This window comes from Pseudorasbora parva, chromosome 21 (genome assembly GCF_024679245.1).
Source record: "Pseudorasbora parva isolate DD20220531a chromosome 21, ASM2467924v1, whole genome shotgun sequence".
NCBI lineage: Eukaryota > Metazoa > Chordata > Actinopteri > Cypriniformes > Gobionidae > Pseudorasbora > Pseudorasbora parva.
Window position 1 is genome coordinate 2,355,148 of NC_090192.1, and position 20,411 is coordinate 2,375,558.

The window sequence follows — 20,411 nt, forward strand, 5'->3', positions numbered from 1 at the left end:
ATAGTGAAATAATATTATTTTCTTGATGTGCGTTGTTCACTCTCTTGACTTGATATTTGAAGAGTGTATGTGTGCAATTTGGACTTATATCCACCGATCGGGCGGGCCAAATAATACAAAAATAATATTCCAGTCGCGAGTGGATGTGAGAAATCATTTTGTTTGTCTGATAAAGACGTTTTGCGAGTCCTGTGAGAGAATCATTCCGGGTGCCCTGACAGCAGCGCTGAAGCTCATTAAATATGCAAATCTTATCCAATCCTAGCCGTGGGCGTTTACTTTCAAGTCTCCAGTGACACGCCCATCAGAACCGTGACACAGCGTTCAGGAGAGAGCCTCAAAACCAGTGGAGAAAACAGCCTATTACTTATTAGTTATGATGTTTTTGAATGTAAAAACCACACAAATGTCCTTATTGAACCTCAGACAACAGTATAAAAAAATAACAAAAGCCAGTTCATCACACCTTTAAAGCTGTCCACACATGCCCGATTGACTAAACTTAGTTTATTTACGAGTTGCCATCAACATTATTTAAAGAAAAAATTGCATCAAAAAACATAACAAAAAAAACATTGATTTGGCAACAGAAAAAAAGTTGTGATAACAAAAAATGTAAATACTTTACATTGTAAAAAAAATTGCATGATCAATAAGTCATGATAACATGTTTTTACATTCAACTCATCAAAATATGTTGTCATTTTAAACTTTAAGTTATAAGAGATTCAACTCATTTTTTGATTTTCTTTTTTACTTTGTATGTTTTAAAACAGAGCTATGATCATAAAACTATGCTTCTAAATACCTTCTTACAACTATGAGACTCAACAAAAACATGCATTTTTTAATTAATTTTTTAAATTTTGTTCAATAAATTGTTCCATTTGATTTTTCCCCATAAATATATCAACTATTAAGTTTTAAAGGAAAAGTGCTAAAATGGCTTGCCATACATGTATGTGCATGCATATGAGTGTAAATATTTTGCTGTGTTATAAAATGTACACTTCATAGCTCAAATGATTTTGTGCAGCTTCACTCTGCATGGAGATTTGTGGCTTTTATTTATGCTACAACAATAATTAAAAACAATGAAATAGTATCCAGCTGTCCCATATGGATGAGGATTACGCGCTCCGTTTGACTGGAGTTGAGCGCAGCCTCTAATTGAACAGCTGTGTCAATACAGATAAGCCACAGCACAGCAACTGGGTTATCCAGCCTGACGCTTACACACATTCACACTCACGTATTCGCTTTCATCCAGTCACATTCTGCATATAAGGAGTTTTGAGCTTTGCATATTTAGGCTGAGATGTTTCGGTGACTTTAGTGAGGAAGACGGTTATGATCTGGTGAATAATGCATTTATATAATTATTCCCTGATGAATCATATATTCATCAAATTGCATCAAATGCATCCAGGAATCATCAGCAGCCACTTACAGGTGGACAGTCCCAAACCAAACCTGCAGTTTATTTAAACTAGCGTTTCAGAATAAAAAATATATATTAAAAAAAAATATTAGCAAACATAATGACCAAGAAATGTAAACATTTTTTTTTGTATATTTTTGTTTTGTTTCCTTAGACCTATATATTAATTTATGTAGGTATTTATTTATTATTTTGTCAGCTTTTTGAATTCCATAGGCTTTATATACTTTACATATGTTTACTTTACTTGTGGTGCATATAATTTGTAATTAAAAATATTACTAAAATAAATCAAACAATGCTTTTACTGAAAAATTATTTGAGAAGCGCATGGGAATAATATACTTAATGCAATGTTTTCAGACACTCTGTTGCATGTTTTTTACAATTCAATGAAAATGTGGTAGTTTAAATTTATATGAAATGCAATGAGTTGAACTAGGGCCGCACGATTATGACAAATCATAATTGTCGATTATTCCCTTGAAATTGTAAATGTTATTTATTAATTACGAGACCATGTGTTCGCAGATGTTTTTTTGTTATATAAACTCACAATTGCGAGTTATAAAGTCCAAACTGGGAGTTATAAACACAGTCTTTTGACTAAAATGCCCTTTAGATTTAGTCATATTTTATTAGTCACCTGAATTTGTTTTAGGTTTAGTCTAGTTTTAGTCGACTCAAATTGAATGAGTTTAGTTCAATTGTAATTCATTAATTGAGCATTTAAGCATTAACCGACTGTTACTGGAATACATGACAAAACTGACATTGATAACAAAAATTGTGTTTCTGACAAAAGCACAAAAATACACGAAAGAGCGCAATTCACTTTTTTTGTTAGTTTAAAAAAATCTATACATTTTATAATGTTGTATTTTTTGTTTTGGTATATCAGGTTAAGCTAAAGCTTCAGATAAGTTTGTTTATTTTTAAAATTTCAGTTAATATTTATTTAATTTTAAGTAATGAATATTTGTTAATATTTTTAGTTAACTATAATAACCCTGATACTTTTTTGAATAATATGTTTCAAATACTGTTCTTAGTCTTTCCTAGATTAAAACAACCAAAATGACCCAATCGCTGGGATAAAAAAGCCCAAACGCTGGGTTATAACAGCCCACACTCTGGGTTAAAATAGCCCAATAGCTGGAATAAAAAAGCCCAAATGCTGGGTTAAAACAGCCCAAACGCTGGGTTAAAATATCCCAATAGTTGGGATAAAAAAGCCCAAACGCTGGGTTTAAATAGCCCAAACACTGGGTTAAAATAGCCCAATAGCTGGGATGAAAAAGCCCAAACGCTGGGTTAAAACAGCCCAAACGCTGGGTTAAAATATCCCAATAGTTGGGATAAAAAAAGCCCAAACGCTGGGTTTAAACAGCCCAAACACTGGGTTAAAATAGCCCAATAGCTGGGATGAAAACAGCCCAAACGCTGGGTTAAAACAGCCCAAACGCTGGGTTAAAACAGCCCAAACGCTGGGTTAAAACAGCCCAAACGCTGGGTTAAAACAGCCCAAACGCTGGGTTAAAACAACCCAAACTCTGGGTTAAAACAGCCCAATAGCTGGGATAAAAAAGCCCAAATGCTGGGTTAAAACACCCCAAACGTTGGGATAAAAAAGCCCAATAGTTGGGATAAAAAAGCCCAAACGCTGGGTTTAAACAGACCAAACGCTGGGTTAAAACAGCCCAAACGCTGGGTTAAAACAACCCAACCGCTGGGTTAGAACAGCCCAACCTCTGGGTTAAAACAACCCAACCGCTGGGTTAGAACAGCCCAACCTCTGGGTTAGAACAGCCCAACCTCTGGGTTAGAACAGCCCAAACTCTGGATTAGAACAGCCCAACCTCTGGGTTAGAACAGCCCAACCTCTGGGTTAGAACAGCCCAACCTCTGGGTTAGAACAGCCCAACCTCTGGGTTAGAACAGCCCAAACTCTGGGTTAGAACAGCCCAACCTCTGGGTTAAAACAGCCCAACCTCTGGGTTAGAACAGCCCATCCTCTGGGTTAGAACAGCCCAATTGGAGGGTTTGTCCATTGGGTCTACTTGGGTTTTTAACCCCTTTTTTTGTGTACTTTAAAATTTGAAGTGCACTTCTTTAAAGTGTGTTTAGAAAGTGTGTTCTCTTTAAGTGACCTTTTATAACATTAAGGTTGTATTATGTGCAAGTGTTGAAGTACACATTTAAGTGCACTTATTTTTCACAAGGGACACTGAGTTGTTTTTTTTGCCTATCGCAAGTTTTAACCAGTCTGAGGGGAATCTAAATAAAGCAGTGCGTTTATTTTGAAATGAAGTTCAAATAAGTAAAAGTTAAATGTTTCATAAGTATAACAAAGCAAAATCCATTCATTTTGGGAAATAGGCTGTGAAAGTGTAGTTTTGATCTAATCTCGTCTCTCTGCAAGCAAACCCACTGCGATATTCCTGCCTTTAATCTTTCCGGCCCTGAAAGAGTCTCTCTAAGTGCTGCAAGGAAACAGACATGGCTTGATTGACGCACTGATGGAAAGATGAGAGGTTGTTTGTGTCCTAATAGAATAAGAGACAGGGAAGACAAAGGAGAGATGATGGGATATATTGCTTGTCTTGCTCCATCTTTAATGTCTTTTTCTCCAGGTAATGCTGGTCGGCGACTCCGGGGTGGGGAAAACATGTCTGTTGGTTCGCTTTAAAGATGGAGCGTTTCTGGCTGGGAGCTTCATCTCAACAGTTGGTATAGACTTCAGGGTGAGTGGACAATATGAAATATACATGCACTACTGCATATACACTACACTGTAAAAAAATCTTTAAAAACATATGTTACCTGGTTGCCTTAATTTTGAGTTCATTGAAATTAAAATTTTGAGTTAATACAATGAATATTTTTAAGATTCGACAACCTTTATTCAAATATTATTAAAAGGTTTTGTAAGCACATTGGGTAATTGTGTGTGTGTTTTATTTCTGATGACGCAGCCAAATAGTGCTATTTTCATGATGTATCACATTTTTTATGTGGTTCAGATACAATAATATTTTGAGTTTCTATTCATTAAACCAATTTCCTTCATTGTATCAACTCAAAATTTTCATTTCAATAAACTCAACATTATAAGGCAACCAGGTTACTTACTTTTTTAAGTTAAACCAACAATATTTTTTTTACAGAGTACCAGTCAAAAGTTTGGAATAATTCAGATTTTGTAATGTCTCTCCAGGTGTGCTTTTTAATTTATTACTGTTTTTACTGCATTTTTGGTCAAATAAATGCAGCCTTGGTGAGCATAAGAGACTTCTGCAACACTTAATTGCACTTAGGCCTGTCACGATAACAAATTTTGCTGCACGATAAATTGGCCAAGAAATTATTGCGATAAACGATAATATTGTCGTTCTGAGACCATTTTCATCTAAAATAATGATAATGGCATAATAATGCAGGTACACCTTTTCAATCAATAAATTTTAATTTCTAAAGAATATTTAACAATAAAAATGGAAAATATTTTAAATAACCACAATAAATGAACAAAACAACCAAAAACAATAACAACATGTTAACAACATGGACTCTCAGTAAATGCATTAAATGCAGTAAATGCAAAAATGCATTTAAATAAGTACCAAAAGCAATAAATAAAATGGATGAAAACTGCAGCGGATGATTGTGTTTTAGGAGCATATTAGGGGCGGCGGTTCACAAAACCCACGGTTCAGCTCGTATCACGGGTTTAGGGTCACGGTTTTCTGTTCTCTACGGTTCTTGTTTTTTCTTCTTCTTTCTTTTAATCCAGAAATACTTCAGGATATGATATATATTCAGCCGGATCTCACGAAAAATGTGTATTAATAGTACGAGTGTGCAATGTCGTGGAATGTATACACAAAACTCATTTTGGCGTGCATATGATACGCTGTGTTTCGCGTGCATATGATACGCATTTTATGACGTATTATACATACGAACCCCCCACCCCACTACCCTAAACCTACCCAAGAGAGCCTGTCATATACACGCCATAAAGTGCGTATCATATGCACGCAAAAAACAGCGTATCATATGCACGCCAAAATGAGTTTTGGCGTATACATTCCACGACATTGCACACTTGTACTATTTATACGCATTTATGTGTGGATATATTAATTATCCACAATTTAGGATACAGTAGTAAAAAAATGTTTTTATATCATAGCCTAATCATGCACAAACTGAGATTGACCATCTCTGGGGAAAGTGATATTTTGATGAACTTCTCAGTGTGAGAGAAGACATTGATGACATGCTTTTCATTTATTTGGCAAAAGGAGAATGTGTATTTCTATCTCTACAGGAACTCATGAGCCTTTAGCACACAAAGATTAAACTGAAGAATTAACTTGCGTTTATTAAACTTCAGTGTAGCTTTAAGCCTCGTTTATTCACGACGCGTCCGCTCGAGCACTATAGGGGGCGCGCTGCAAAAATGACGGCGACGCGGAGTGTGCGAGACCCCATTTCGCTTGGCGTTGTGCGCGTCAAATTTTGTTACTTTGCGTGTGGCTCCGCAACCGAAGAGCCGTGAGTTCCAGACGAATCTGCTGGCCGAGCATGACGTCTCATCACGCCGCACCCGTCTGCGCGTCGAGTATAAACACCTGCCCAAACGGACGAGGCGCGCGCAGTCAACGAGAGAGACGAGGGAAACAAAAAAGCATGCAAACGGCAATTATCACGACTGGAAAAATGATCGAGCTCCTTTTTTTTATTGTGCGATTTAATTGATTTATCGACTATCGCGACAGGCCTAATTGCATTTACATACACTGTAAAGCAATTTTATTGGTTTAACTTAAAAAAGTAAGTAACCTGGTTGCCTTAAAATGTTGAGTTCATTAAAAAATTTGAGTTGATACAATGAAGGAAATTGGTTTTATAAATAGAAACTCTAAATGTTTTTGTATCTGAACCACATACATAAAAATAACAATTCTGAAAAAATTGGCATGTTTCACTGCATTATTACAAATAAAACACAATTACACAATATGCTTACAAAATCTTTTAATACTATTTGAATAGTGTCAAAAATGTTGATTGTATCAACTCAAATTTTTTAAGGCAAACAGTCTACTAATGCTCGAATGAGAGTTAGTTAAATGTCTAAAGTGGACCATCGAAATAAAGCGTCACTGAGACTTCAAAACATAAAAAAGTAAATATTCCACACTTTCTGATATTCCATTAGTGTAAATGCATTCGTTTTTATCAGCTTTAGAATTAATGGTTGATTGTTATTTCTGTGCAATCCTCAGTTGCATTGGAGAATATAGACATGCATTAATGTATTTAAATGTATGCATTTTTTTCATCAGCTTTAGAATTCATAGTCGGCTATTATTTCTCTGCAATCCAGTTGCATAAGAGAAGATAGACCTGCATTAATGCACATAAATGTATATAAATGCGTGCATGTTTTTATCAGCTTTAGAATTCGTGTTCGATTATTATTTCAATGCAATCCTCAGTTGCACTCATTTAAGTAAAAATCAATTGGTTCTTAAGAGGACAGGATGGCAGACTCTCTTTATTTTTTTATTTTTTTTGGCCTTACAAACACTAATTTGTACTGCACTAAGTCTTGTTCTTAGCCGCTATGAAGCAGCAAAGCCACAATTTGTACATCTGGCAATAAAATAGGCCATTTTTGTGTCTCTTTTCTTCAATGAGAATCCATCATTATCTATAGAAACTCCTCAGGGCTTGTATTTCCAGAACAATTTTTAAAAGCACTACAGAAAGACGACATGAACAGATGAAGGATTTGGCGTCCTGAGACAGATGTGCATTATTGCAGCTTTTCTACTACTCCGGGACAGCTGAGGGCGATGAGGGCTCTTCAGCAGATCTTCATCATTCATCTGAACTAATCTAGAGTGTCTTTGTGTTCGGACCGCTCTGGTCAAAGCAACTCTGAAAGGGCTTCACTGAAGGTCTCTTTTTAGATGGACAGATTTACAGATTTTTTTTCATCAAACTTTTGATATTTTTGTTTGAGATATGATGCAGAAAAAGGGACGCAACATGGCATGCCATACATAGGAACATTATATTTAATTTTGTTGTGCATCAGTCATAACAGATTGAGGAGTTGTTGTCTCAATCATATTCCCTCTTACTTTTAATACTTATGTTTGTTCTGTTTCATTTTTCTATCTGTTAATGTGGTGAATCAGTGTTTTTGAATGAATCACTTGAGAGAATGATTCAATGACTCATTTATAAAGGCAGTTACTTGTTTTGTTCTTGAATGAATCAGTGTTTTTGAATGAATCACTTGGTTGAATGAGTCCATGACTCACACATAAAGGCAGTTACTTGTTTTGTTCTTGAATGAATCAGTGTTTTTGAATGAATCACTTGGTTGAATGAGTCCATGACTCACACATAAAGGCAGTTACTTGTTTTATTCTTGAATGAATCAGTGTTTTTGAATGAATCACTTGGTTGAATGAGTCCATGACTCACACATAAAGGCAGTTACTTGTTTTATTCTTGAATGAATCAGTGTTTTTGAATGAATCACTTGGTTGAATGAGTCCATGACTCACACATAAAGGCAGTTACTTGTTTTGTTCTTGAATGAATCAGTGTTTTTGAATGAATCACTTGGTTGAATGAGTCCATGACTCACACATAAAGGCAGTTACTTGTTTTGTTCTTGAATGAATCAGTGTTTTTGAATGAATCACTTGGTTGAATGAGTCCATGACTCACACATAAAGGCAGTTACTTGTTTTATTCTTGAATGAATCAGTGTTTTTGAATGAATCAGTGATTTTAAATGAATCACTTGGTTGAATTAGTCCATGACTCACACATAAAGGCAGTTACTTGTTTTGTTCTTGAATGAATCAGTGTTTTTGAATGAATCACTTGGTTGAATGAGTCCATGACTCACACATAAAGGCAGTTACTTGTTTTATTCTTGAATGAATCAGTGTTTTTGAATGAATCAGTGATTTTAAATGAATCACTTGGTTGAATTAGTCCATGACTCACACATAAAGGCAGTTACTTGTTTTGTTCTTGAATGAATCAGTGTTTTTGAATGAATCACTTGGTTGAATGAGTCCATGACTCACACATAAAGGCAGTTACTTGTTTTGTTCTTGAATGAATCAGTGATTTTTAATGAATCACTTGGTTGAATGAGTCCATGACTCACACATAAAGGCAGTTACTTGTTTTTTTTTTGAATGAATCACTTGGTTGAATTAGTCCATGACTCACGCATAAAGGCAGTTACTTGTTTTGTTCTTGAATGAATCAGTGTTTTTGAATGAATCACTTGGTTGAATTCGTCCATGACTAGCTCATAGAGGCAGTTACTTGTTTTGTTCTTGAATGAATTTGTGAATGAATCAGTGTTTTTGAATGAATCACTTGAGTGAATGATTCAATAACTCACTCATTAAGACCCCCCAACACTCCTGTTTATACAACAGTATAAACTTCTGTTTGGGCAAACAAGTAAACAACTTTAACATAAATAAACACACAAAAAGACTTTGTCAGTGGTTGAGCCAGAAATCGACTTGTCGGATTTACAGAAACCAGCATGTATGAGCAGTCGTGCTCTGTAAACAGTGATACAGAGGAGAGACTTCACGTTGTAATTGAGCTGTTTCATCCGTAATCCCTCTCACTGTGACAGCTGGATCCATTCCATTGCCTTCAAATCAAGTTAAATTATAGTGAGAGAATTTGTCCATGAATTGTGCAAATTTGCTTCTTACATGCTGAAGTTGATATAAAATCTACAATGCACTGGCCATTATCACAAAATAAACAGTAGCAAAATGTGCTAACTGTAAATAACTAACTGTAAATTATCTGGCATATTTACATGACTTTATGTTAAATAAATAGACATGGAGTATTAATAAAATATGCACTTTTTTGACTTTGCTATAAAACAGTAAATTCATTGACATCAATGAAAAAATGAATTTCTAACGCAGTTTTTGTCTTATTTTCCACTGAAAATATCTACACATTCTTAAAGGGGTGGTTGATTGCCTCTTTCTACAAGATGTAAAATAAGTCTCTGATGTCCCCTGAGTGTGTATGAGATGTTTTAGCTCATAATACCCACAGATCATTTTTATAGGATGTTAAAATTGTCACTTTTTGAGGTTGAGCAAAAACATGCAGTTTTTGTGTGTGTGCCTTTAAATGCAAATTAGCTGTGGCTACACACCCCCATTCAGGAAGAGGGCGGAGTTTCAAGAGCTCGTGTTAGCAGCTCTGATTACCACGTGCAGACAGGCAATGAAACTATTCAGCCTTTTATGACCAAACTTGAGTCGGACAAAGACGACATATAGAAGGAGACAGGATGTTTCTGAAGGGATAGCTGATGAGTTTATTAACAATCTTCAGTCATTGAGTATATTCTGTCATGATAATCTCACCCCCTTTTTTGTTTGTTTTCGTTGTAGTCCCTACCAGCCATTTGTTGTAGTCCTCAAAAAGAGATTTCCGTAAAAGAAAATATCTCCCTTTGCTTTGAGAGTCATAACTTTTGCAAATGTTGTTTATGCTCAAACAGCTACACTACACACTCACTAACGTAAAAAAAAGAAGTAAAATCATATTCAACCCCCTTTTAAATCAAAACACATTCACTTGGGAAGAAAAGTGTCATAAGATATTAAGGGCCCTATTTTACCAATCTGAGCTCATGGTCTGAAGCTCACGGCACAGGTACACTTTGTACTTAAATGGTGCATATTGATGCCTTGAAGGTATATATTAGTACCTAAAGTGCACATACTAGTACCTAAAAGGAATAAAAGTGTACCTTTTGAATAAATTTTTTTTAAAAAGTACCGGCACAGTGACAGCTTCTGTACCTTTTTGTTTCTGAGAGTGAGCTGAATGTGAAATGAAAAGCTGTTGATGTGTTATCTGTGCTCTTGCTGTCCTTGCAGTTAATAGTGAATTGATTTTTAGAGTAAATAATACATACAGCTCTTCCCGGCGTATAATTGTCTACAAGACTATCTTTGTTAAAGGAGTATCCGCTAACTGAATGGATACTAATAAAATTATACTTCTTATAAAATCATTGTGTGCAGTGTTGCATGCTGCCAATTGCCACAGAAAATAATTTTGATAGTCTTGGCCAAATGAACAGCATAGTGAATATTTGTGTGTATTACAGTCTCCCGTTTCTGCATGACCTGTACTGACAGCATCAGTTGTGAGTCGAATCTGCTCTGCACGCTCAGGTTTGCGGTGTCCAAACTGGCCACTTATGATCAGAGCTGGACAAAGTACTTAACTTCATTACTTGAGTAAAAATAAAAGTATTACTGGTCAAATATAACTCTGTTACAAGGGAAAGTTGTAAAAAGAGTAAAAGTAGAGAAGTATTTTTTTTCAAAAGTACTTATGTATCAAAAGTGTTTTTTTGTTTGTTTTTTTTTGTCAATGCATTATTTCATTATTGTTGTATAAATGCTCATGGTAGTTTAAGCCAGTCAGTGATGCTCCATCTGACATACTAGCATACGACTAACTTAAACTCATTTAAATACTTGTATAAAAGTTATAAAGCTGCTGTCCCTTTAAGGCCGAATGCACGGATCCAATACACTGATACACATCTGATATTCTCACACTGTTCACCTTCACTGAAGACAGAATCAACTTTGTTTATGTGAATACTCCACAAAATGAGCATTTGGACATCCGTCGTCTTCCATTTTGCTCTAAACTATAAATCAGTGTTTAATAAATGCTGTGAAATCATTGAACTTCATGAGACTCTACAAGAGTGATTCCTGAAAGGCTTTCTGCAAAAACCCAAACAAAAACCCAAACCTTTTAAAGAAGAAAAAAATCATCACTGACTTTCAAAGCTGCGACAGAAACGACTTTCCACTTCGAGGACCTTGATAGAAATGTAGTGGAGTAAAAAGGACGATATTTGTCTTTCAGATGGAGTGAAGTTAAAGTCAGAAGTTTACAGAAAAAATAACACTCAAGTAAAGTACAGAGACTCAAAAAGTGTCCTTAAGTACAGGACTCAAGTAAATATGCTTAGTTACTGTCCAGCTCTGCTTATGATGTTGACCGTACGCAGCTGTGCAGCTTAATACATTTTAAAGCAATGTTTTCTCGCAGCATTATAAATCCCTCACCGTCCGGAGTGACTGATAGTCCTGCTCTTTTACTTCATGTAAATCTGAACACATGAGACCAGAGAGAGCAGAGCTGTAGGTGTAGGAAACGTTCAGTGGTACGTCTGCTGAGATGCCAGAGTGGCTTATTTGCATCTGAACGGTGTTGGGAAAAATGGGTTCACACCCCTCGATTGCATTTCGCAGCGTTGAGAGTCCTGAATCACGGCTTGTACTCATAAGGACAGTTGCTGTACTGATATTGTGCTTTCTGTTCGCTCATAAAACTGGCAGAGGAACTGGTTTATTTTTTCCTCTGTGTCTTACTGTGTGTAAAAAGATCCAGTCCAATCAGATTGCACAAATATCTCTTGAGCTTTACGTTCACAGTGGGTGTAGAAATACATGAAAATTATTTTCTATTAGGTTTATTCACTGATGAATGCCATACTACAATGGATCTCTAACACATTTGGCCTTTTGGGTTCTCTGTGACCCAGTTTTCCTATGTTCGGATTATGACAAGTAAACAACGCAAGACCACACGTGTATCAGACCAATGTGTGTTGAGACCCAGACCAATGTGTGTTGAGACCCAGACCAATGTGTGTTGAGAACCAGACCAATGTGTGTTGAGACCCAGACCAATGTGTGTTGAGACCCAGACCAATGTGTGTTGAGAACCAGACCAATGTGTGTTGAGAACCAGACCAATGTGTGTTGAGACCCAGACCAATGTGTGTTGAGAACCAGGTCTGGGTCTCAACACACATTGGTCTGGGTCTCAACACACATTCCAACACACATTCCCTTGGCTCCACCCTCCCTTGGCTCCTCCCTCCCTTGGCTCCACCTTCACTTGGCTCCTCCCTCCCTTGGCTCCACCTTCCCTTGGCTCCTCCCTCCCTTGGCTCCACCCTCCCTTGGCTCCTCCCTCCCTTGGCTCCACCCTCCCTTGGCTCCTCCCTCCCTTGGCTCCTCCCTCCCTTGGCTCCACCCTCCATTGGCTCCACCCTCCCTTGGCTCCACCTTCCCTTGGCTCCACCCTCCCTTGGCTCCTCCCTCCCTTCGCTCCACCCTCCCTTGGCTCCTCCCTCCCTTGTCTCTTCCCTCCCTTGGCTCCACCGGAAACCATCAGCCATATTGCTTCTCCAGGCTCCTTCGTCCCTCCGGCTACGTGTTGGTCAGCCGTTGTCCTGCCTGCAAATTTGGCTTCATCTGGCTCCACCTTCCCCTCCTCTGGTTTCCCGGTTCCACCTCGGACGCTCGTCCCTGCTGTTCCACCTCGGTCTTCAGGTCCTTTAGCATTGCATGGGCTTATCGGCTCCACCTGGGTCTCCATCTTTGGTGGCTGCATCTCCATCGATTGTCCTCAGCATGCACACCATCAAGTCTGCTATACCATGGCTCCTCCTACCTTTGGCTCCTCCCTTCTCTTTCTGGCTGGCCTCTGGCTTAATATCTCACACCCTCCACTCACCCATGGACTTATTATTCAGAGTTATTTTGGTTTTGCCCCTCTCTTGCTGGACTTTCTTTTTTGTGGTGCGAGGACGTGCCTTCTCAAGGGTGGGTTTTGGGCGTAATGAGCAATAAACCAATCAGAGTCTCATCTCCCTTTCCCTTTAAAAGCCAATTGTGATCGAACGAGCGGATCCACTATTGACATGAGGAGAGACTGAACGCTTCTCCAGAGAGGAATCCTTTTATTTTTAATATGTATATATATGTGTGTGTGTGTGTGTGTGTGTGTGTGTGTGTGTGTGTGTGTGTGTGTGTGTGTGTGTGTGTGTGTGTGTGTCATAATCAGTGAGTGTGTGTTTTGCTCCACCTATAGGCTCATATCACTAACACACTCTTTAAATAACACAGAACTACTGCGCTAATGACTTTAGAGCAGGTGTGTGTTGGTCAGTGGTCAGTGGTTTTCAGTTCCTCACAATAGCAACGCTCCAACAATGCTCCTGAACACACCTGGCTTAGACCAGATACCCATGGGGGAAACACACACGCGCACACACACACACACACACACACACACACACACACACACACACACACACACACACACACACACACACACACACACACACACACACAAACTGATGGGTGAAAAGATGCATCATGCATTTGATATTCAAACTTTTGATCAATTTAATGCATCTTTGATGATTAATTGTATTTATTTAAAACTCTTACTGACCCCACACTTTTGAACAGTAGTGTTTATAATATATACAGTAGTAAATATGACTGATGTATGTAGATTGAAACAAGAGGTTCGCTTTGTTGTATAGTAACTACAATATAATCACATAACTGCAAGTTACAATCTTTGTGTAATAAACATTAGTAGAGAACTAGTTGCTTACAGCATGAATTTGTCAGTCCATTCGCACCCAGGTTCCTGCTGTGTATTTCTCATTTGTTTGACATGATAGCACTGTGAAAGGCATCAGATCCATTAACTGAGAATCATTTGCAGAATTTTAAAAACATGTTTTTTGACATTTTGACAGATTGAAAATCTGTTGCATTTTAAAACTATCCTCACAGTGAAGGATGCCAAGAAGGGCCAAAAATAAATGGCATATGAGAAATGCACTGTAATTAAATTGTGGTTGTAAGATTATTGAAGTATGCTTTCTAAGAAAATGTACGTATAACGTATTTTTTCCACTATAATTGAAGTATTTTGGAAGCCCTTTCACTTTCATTTTGAGGCTCGGCCATTATCAGACTGTAAAAAGTGCACTTTTCTTTCACCTTTAAGAATGGATGTCCTCGTCATGCCTGAATGAATTCATCTCCGAACGCGCCTCGATCCGCTTTCACAGGCTATTGATCCGCGTCTGCTGGACTTAGAGCTGAGCACAGGAACGACTGTAGCACGAGACACACACACACACACACACACACTGCACTACTGTCTTTAGAGCAGGTTTGTGTTGATCAATCTGGCAACAACGTACTAAGAAATTTCCATAATGTTGGTTTTCAATAAAATCTTTAAAAACTTTTTTAATTTAAACATTTTATAACCTTTTATAAAATTTTATAAAAAGTCAAATTATGCGATAGTTTGAGACATTTAATGACCCTGACACACAATCATTTTTAATTAGGTTTTTTTCTGTTACATTTAAGCATTTTTCACTTTTATGAAAGTGATTTCAAAAGTATACATTTTATCAGTTAAATGAAGAATTCAGCAGGGTTTAATCGGCATGATATTTGGGTCTTCAAGCTCTCCATTGCTTAAACCACAGATGTTTTGGACTTGTACCAATGTCAGTACCATAGTATTACTAAAAATAACATGGTACTTTATTATTTAATTATGTCATGATTAAGCAGAGAATTAAAGAATTGTTTGAGAAATGCCTGAAAAGTAATTTGAGTAACTTGATACAGTTACATATTTCTGTTAAATAGCCTAATATGTCTCGTGCCATTCATTGGTCTGAAGAGGACTGTGAAATATTATAAAATATTTATGAGAGGACTATTATCTTTATACCTTATTTAATGCAATCTAGATGGAACAGTACGTTTTGTAGTCTTGTAAGTTTTACTATGAAACCTCAGAGTTTCTGTCTTCCTGTAAATCCCACTGAACCGTCCCGTGGAGTCAGTGCTTTAGTGTGTGTTGTTGTGCTGTGTTGAGTCTCATGTGAGCACTCCAAAAAATTCTGGGTAAAAAACAACCCAATGTTGGGTCAAATATGGACTAACCCAGCAATTGGGTTGTTTTAACCCAGCGATTGGGTTGTTTTAACCCAGCAATTGGGTTGTTTTAACCCAGCGATTGGTTTGACTTAAGCAAATATTTGACCCAACCACAGGATTAAAACAACCCAATTGCTGGGTTAGTCCATATTTGACCCAACATTGGGTTAAAACAACCCAGCATTTTTTAGAGTGTGTCCCTGCAGTCTTGCCCTCGAGTGCAGCAAACATTCAGTAAACATTTCAGCACTGTAATGCTTAAACTACTTCATATACTTTACTATGAATGCTCATTATGCATGGCTAACGTGTTGTCTGGTCGGTAAATCATTCAGTTATCATTCCTCCAGCTCCTAAAAGCAGTTCAGCATGTCAGCGAACAGCCTTTGGAGATTGGACAGAATTACCTGCGTGGACTAACAATATAGTGGAGTGTCTGTTCATTCCCAAAACTACTCTCTTAGGGGATTTACATTTGCATTGATGCATTTGGCAGATGTTTTTATAGGAAACTGCTGCATTAATGGCATTTTTTTCAGGTCATGCATATTCATTTGGCTGGGAATCGAACCCATGATCTCGGTGTTGCGAGCGCCATGATGCTCTCTTTGAGCTTCAGGAAAAGACACAGAAAAGTACTATTTTTTTAAAACAAATATGGTTTGTAATGCAATACATAAATGTTTACAAAAATAGTTGTTAAATACAGTTTTAAACCACCTGATCACATGAGAAAACGAGACTTGAGAAATTCATAGGATGGGATTTTGTAAAAAAAAAATATATTTTTAGAAATGCACACAAATTATAAATTAATTCAAACGAATTGCCATGTGTTGGTTTTAAATATCACATTCTCTCTGTGAATTTCTGTGATTCGAATTAATTTTACTGAATTCAATTATACTAAATTTCACCCTCACCATAATGATCATACAAATGTTTTAATCCTAATCCTTTTTTAATTTATAAATTATATTTTACATTATTTTTTTCACTCAGCTAAAAAAGGAAAAGTTATGCAGAGTGTACCAAAAGTTGTAGTTGCTATAGTTTGCATGTAGTTGCAGTATAGTTGGCGTGTAGTTGGCGTGTAGCTGGCGTGTAGTTGGCGTGTAGCTGGCGTGTAGCTGGCATGTAGTTGGCATGTAGTTGGCGTGTAGCTGGCATGTAGTTGGCTTGTAGTTGGCGTGTAGCTGGCATGTAGTTGGCGTGTAGTTGGCGTGTAGTTGGCATGTAGTTGGCGTGTAGCTGGCATGTAGTTGGCTTGTAGTTGGCGTGTAGTTGCAGTATAGTTGCCATGTAGTTAGCTTGTAGTTGCTGTAGTTGGCGTGTAGTTGCAGTATAGTTGCCATGTAGTTGGCTTGTAGTTGCTGTAGTTGGCGTGTAGTTGCAGTATAGTTGCCATGTAGTTAGCTTGTAGTTGCTGTAGTTGGCGTGTAGTTGGCATGTAGTTGCAGTATAGTTGCCTGTAGCTGGCATGTAGTTGGTGTGTAGCTGGCATGTAGTTGCAGTATAGTTGTCATGTAGTTGGCTTGTAGTTGCTATAGTTGGCATGTAGTTGCCGTGTAGTTACCGTGTAATTGTCATGTAATTGGCATGCGTGTGTTCTTCTCTCTAAAGCAGAACGGATCAAACGCAGTGATGCAGTACACATGTGGAAATCACTTCAGACCTAATTACTGTTTCACTTGCACACTGCATTGCGTATTTATTTTTACCAGCCAGTAATGTTTCCCATTACCATAATGTTTCCATCAGTGAAGTAAAACAGCGACTTTGAAGGTTTTCCAGCAGACGGTGAGCGAGTGATAGCGGCGCTGTTGATCTTTATTGGAGCTAATGAGGCTGGTCAGCAGATCTCTCTGAGGGACCGGCCCAGATGGTGTTTGAGCCAGGCTTTTATCAGCACCTGTGTAGACATCTTGTAAAGCTGCTGTTTCGTCTCCCTTGTAAACTTAAAATCCAGCTAAATAGGGAACACTGTTTCGAGATGTCCCAGCGTCACCCTAAATAAAATACCAGTTTCATTTCACAGGTTTCATTTGTTAACATGAGTTAATGCACTGTGAACTAACATGAACATATTTATTAACTATCATTAACAAAGGTCAATAAATGCTGTAAGAATATATTGCTCATTGTTAGTTAACACATTAAAGGGTTGATTGGTTGTGATTTGACTTGTTTAACTTTAGCGAATGTGTAGTGAGAAACAACTGTTTCTGTTTGAGTAGAAACAACATCAGCAAAGTTACGATGCTCAAAGCAAAGGGAGAGATTTTCTTTTACAGAAATCTCTTTTTAAGAACTACAACAAACGGCTGTTCGGGACTACAATGAGTGAGTGACATCATTAACCCTAACATTTGCATAATCCCGCCCCCGGGAACATGTGGAGAAGAGAAAGAATTGCTGTAGTTGAGCATATTTGGGAGTTGCTCGAGCTGTCGTCCGTCTTTCACATTTATTGAAACAGTACGAACACAAACGCAATAGCATGTCATAAAGCAAGAGGACAACATCAGTTATAACCGTAATATAACTAAACTATCCCTGTTCTCTCTTCATCGGCAGATATTATAACCGTAATTAAACTAAACTATCCCTGTTCTCTCTTCATCAGCAGATATTATAACCGTAATTAAACTAAACTATCCCTGTTCTCTCTTCATCAGCAGATATTATAAACGTAATTAAACTAAACTATTCCTGTTCTCTCTTCATCAGCAGATATTATAACCGTAATTAAACTAAACTATCCCTGTTCTCTCTTCATCGGCAGATATTATAACCGTAATTAAACTAAACTATCCCTGTTCTCTCTTCATCAGCAGATATTATAACCGTAATTAAACTAAACTATCCCTGTTCTCTCTTCATCAGCAGATATTATAACCGTAATTAAACTAAACTATCCCTGTTCTCTCTTCATCTGCAGATATTATAACCGTAATTAAACTAAACTATCCCTGTTCTCTCTTCATCAGCAGATATTATAACCGTAATTAAACTAAACTATCCCTGTTCTCTCTTCATCGGCAGATATTATAACCGTAATTAAACTAAACTATCCCTGTTCTCTCTTCATCGGCAGATATTATAACCGTAATTAAACTAAACTATCCCTGTTCTCTCTTCATCTGCAGATATTATAACCGTAATTAAACTAAACTATCCCTGTTCTCTCTTCATCAGCAGATATTATAACCGTAATTAAACTAAACTATCCCTGTTCTCTCTTCATCAGCAGATATTATAAATGTAATTAAACTAAACTATCCCTGTTCTCTCTTCATCGGCAGATATTATAACCGTAATTAAACTAAACTATCCCTGTTCTCTCTTCATCGGCAGATATTATAACCGTAATTAAACTAAACTATCCCTGTTCTCTCTTCATCAGCAGATATTATAACCGTAATTAAACTAAACTATCCCTGTTCTCTCTTCATCGGCAGATATTATAACCGTAATTAAACTAAACTATCCCTGTTCTCTCTTCATCAGCAGATATTATAACCGTAATTAAACTAAACTATCCCTGTTCTCTCTTCATCAGCAGATATTATAACCGTAATTAAACTAAACTATCCCTGTTCTCTCTTCATCAGCAGATATTATAACCGTAATTAAACTAAACTATCCCTGTTCTCTCTTCATCAGCAGATATTATAACCGTAATTAAACTAAACTATCCCTGTTCTCTCTTCATCGGCAGATATTATAACCGTAATTAAACTAAACTATCCCTGTTCTCTCTTCATCGGCAGATATTATAACCGTAATTAAACTAAACTATCCCTGTTCTCTCTTCATCTGCAGATATTATAACCGTAATTAAACTAAACTATCCCTGTTCTCTCTTCATCAGCAGATATTATAACCGTAATTAAACTAAACTATCCCTGTTCTCTCTTCATCGGCAGATATTATAACTGTAATTAAACTAAACTATCCCTGTTCTCTCTTCATCAGCAGATATTATAACCGTAATTAAACTAAACTATCCCTGTTCTCTCTTCATCTGCAGATATTATAACCGTAATTAAACGAAACTATCCCTGTTCTCTCTTCATCTGCAGATATTATAACCGTAATTAAACGAAACTATCCCTGTTCTCTCTTCATCAGCAGATATTATAACCGTAATTAAACTAAACTATCCCTGTTCTCTCTTCATCAGCAGATATTATAACCGTAATTAAACGAAACTATCCCTGTTCTCTCTTCATCAGCAGATATTATAACCGTAATTAAACTAAACTATCCCTGTTCTCTCTTCATCTGCAGATATTATAACCGTAATTAAACTAAACTATCCCTGTTCTCTCTTCATCAGCAGATATTATCTGCTCATCTCACAGCAGTTCCCACACCAGCAGTTTAGAGGTTATTATGCCAGAATACGCTAATGAATGACTGAAGATCGTTAACTCATAAACTCATCCTCTATCCCTTCAGAAACGTCCTGTCTCATTCTACATGTCGTCTCTTCTTCTGGAGTCTCTCCATCATTGTCCGACGCCGGTTTGATCGTAAAAGGCTGAACAGTTTCTGATATTTTCAGTGTATGTGTGTGTGTGTGTGTGTGTGTTTGTGAGGTAATCAGAGCTGCTAACACAAGCTCTTGAAGCTCCGCCCTCTTCTTGAAAGCGGATGGTGAGCAGCGGCTCATTTGCATTTAAAGGGACACACAAAAAAGGCGTGTTTTTGCTCACTCTCAAAAAGTGACATTTTAAACATGCTATAAAAATGATCTGTGGGGTATTTTGAGCTAAAACTTCACACACACATTCTGGGGACATCAGAGACTTATTTTACTTCTTGTTAAAAGGGGCAATCAACCACCCCTTTAAATAATGTTAACAAATGTATACAAAACATATTTGTGTTTGTTTTAAAATAATGAATAAACGAAGGGCTTAGATACACAGGAGAAAACAAACTGAACAAGAAACAGGTGCACAAAACAGTCAGTAACCATGGCAACAAAAAACACATGAAACTGAAATTTGAACATGTGACAAACATGAAATGGAAACAAACAGAAACAGACAATTAAATCTGTT

At 37.2% G+C, this 20,411-nt stretch overlaps 1 protein-coding gene across 1 annotated transcript in view; it reads left to right on the forward strand.

Moving 5' to 3' along the window:
- Nucleotides 1-20,411, forward strand: part of LOC137056504 (ras-related protein Rab-26) — a 123,798-nt gene that overhangs the window by 2,304 nt on the left and 101,083 nt on the right. The window contains exon 2 of the mRNA XM_067430624.1: nt 4,075-4,185. Coding sequence (XP_067286725.1) covers nt 4,075-4,185 — 111 coding nt within the window. The remainder of the gene's footprint in view (nt 1-4,074; nt 4,186-20,411) is intronic.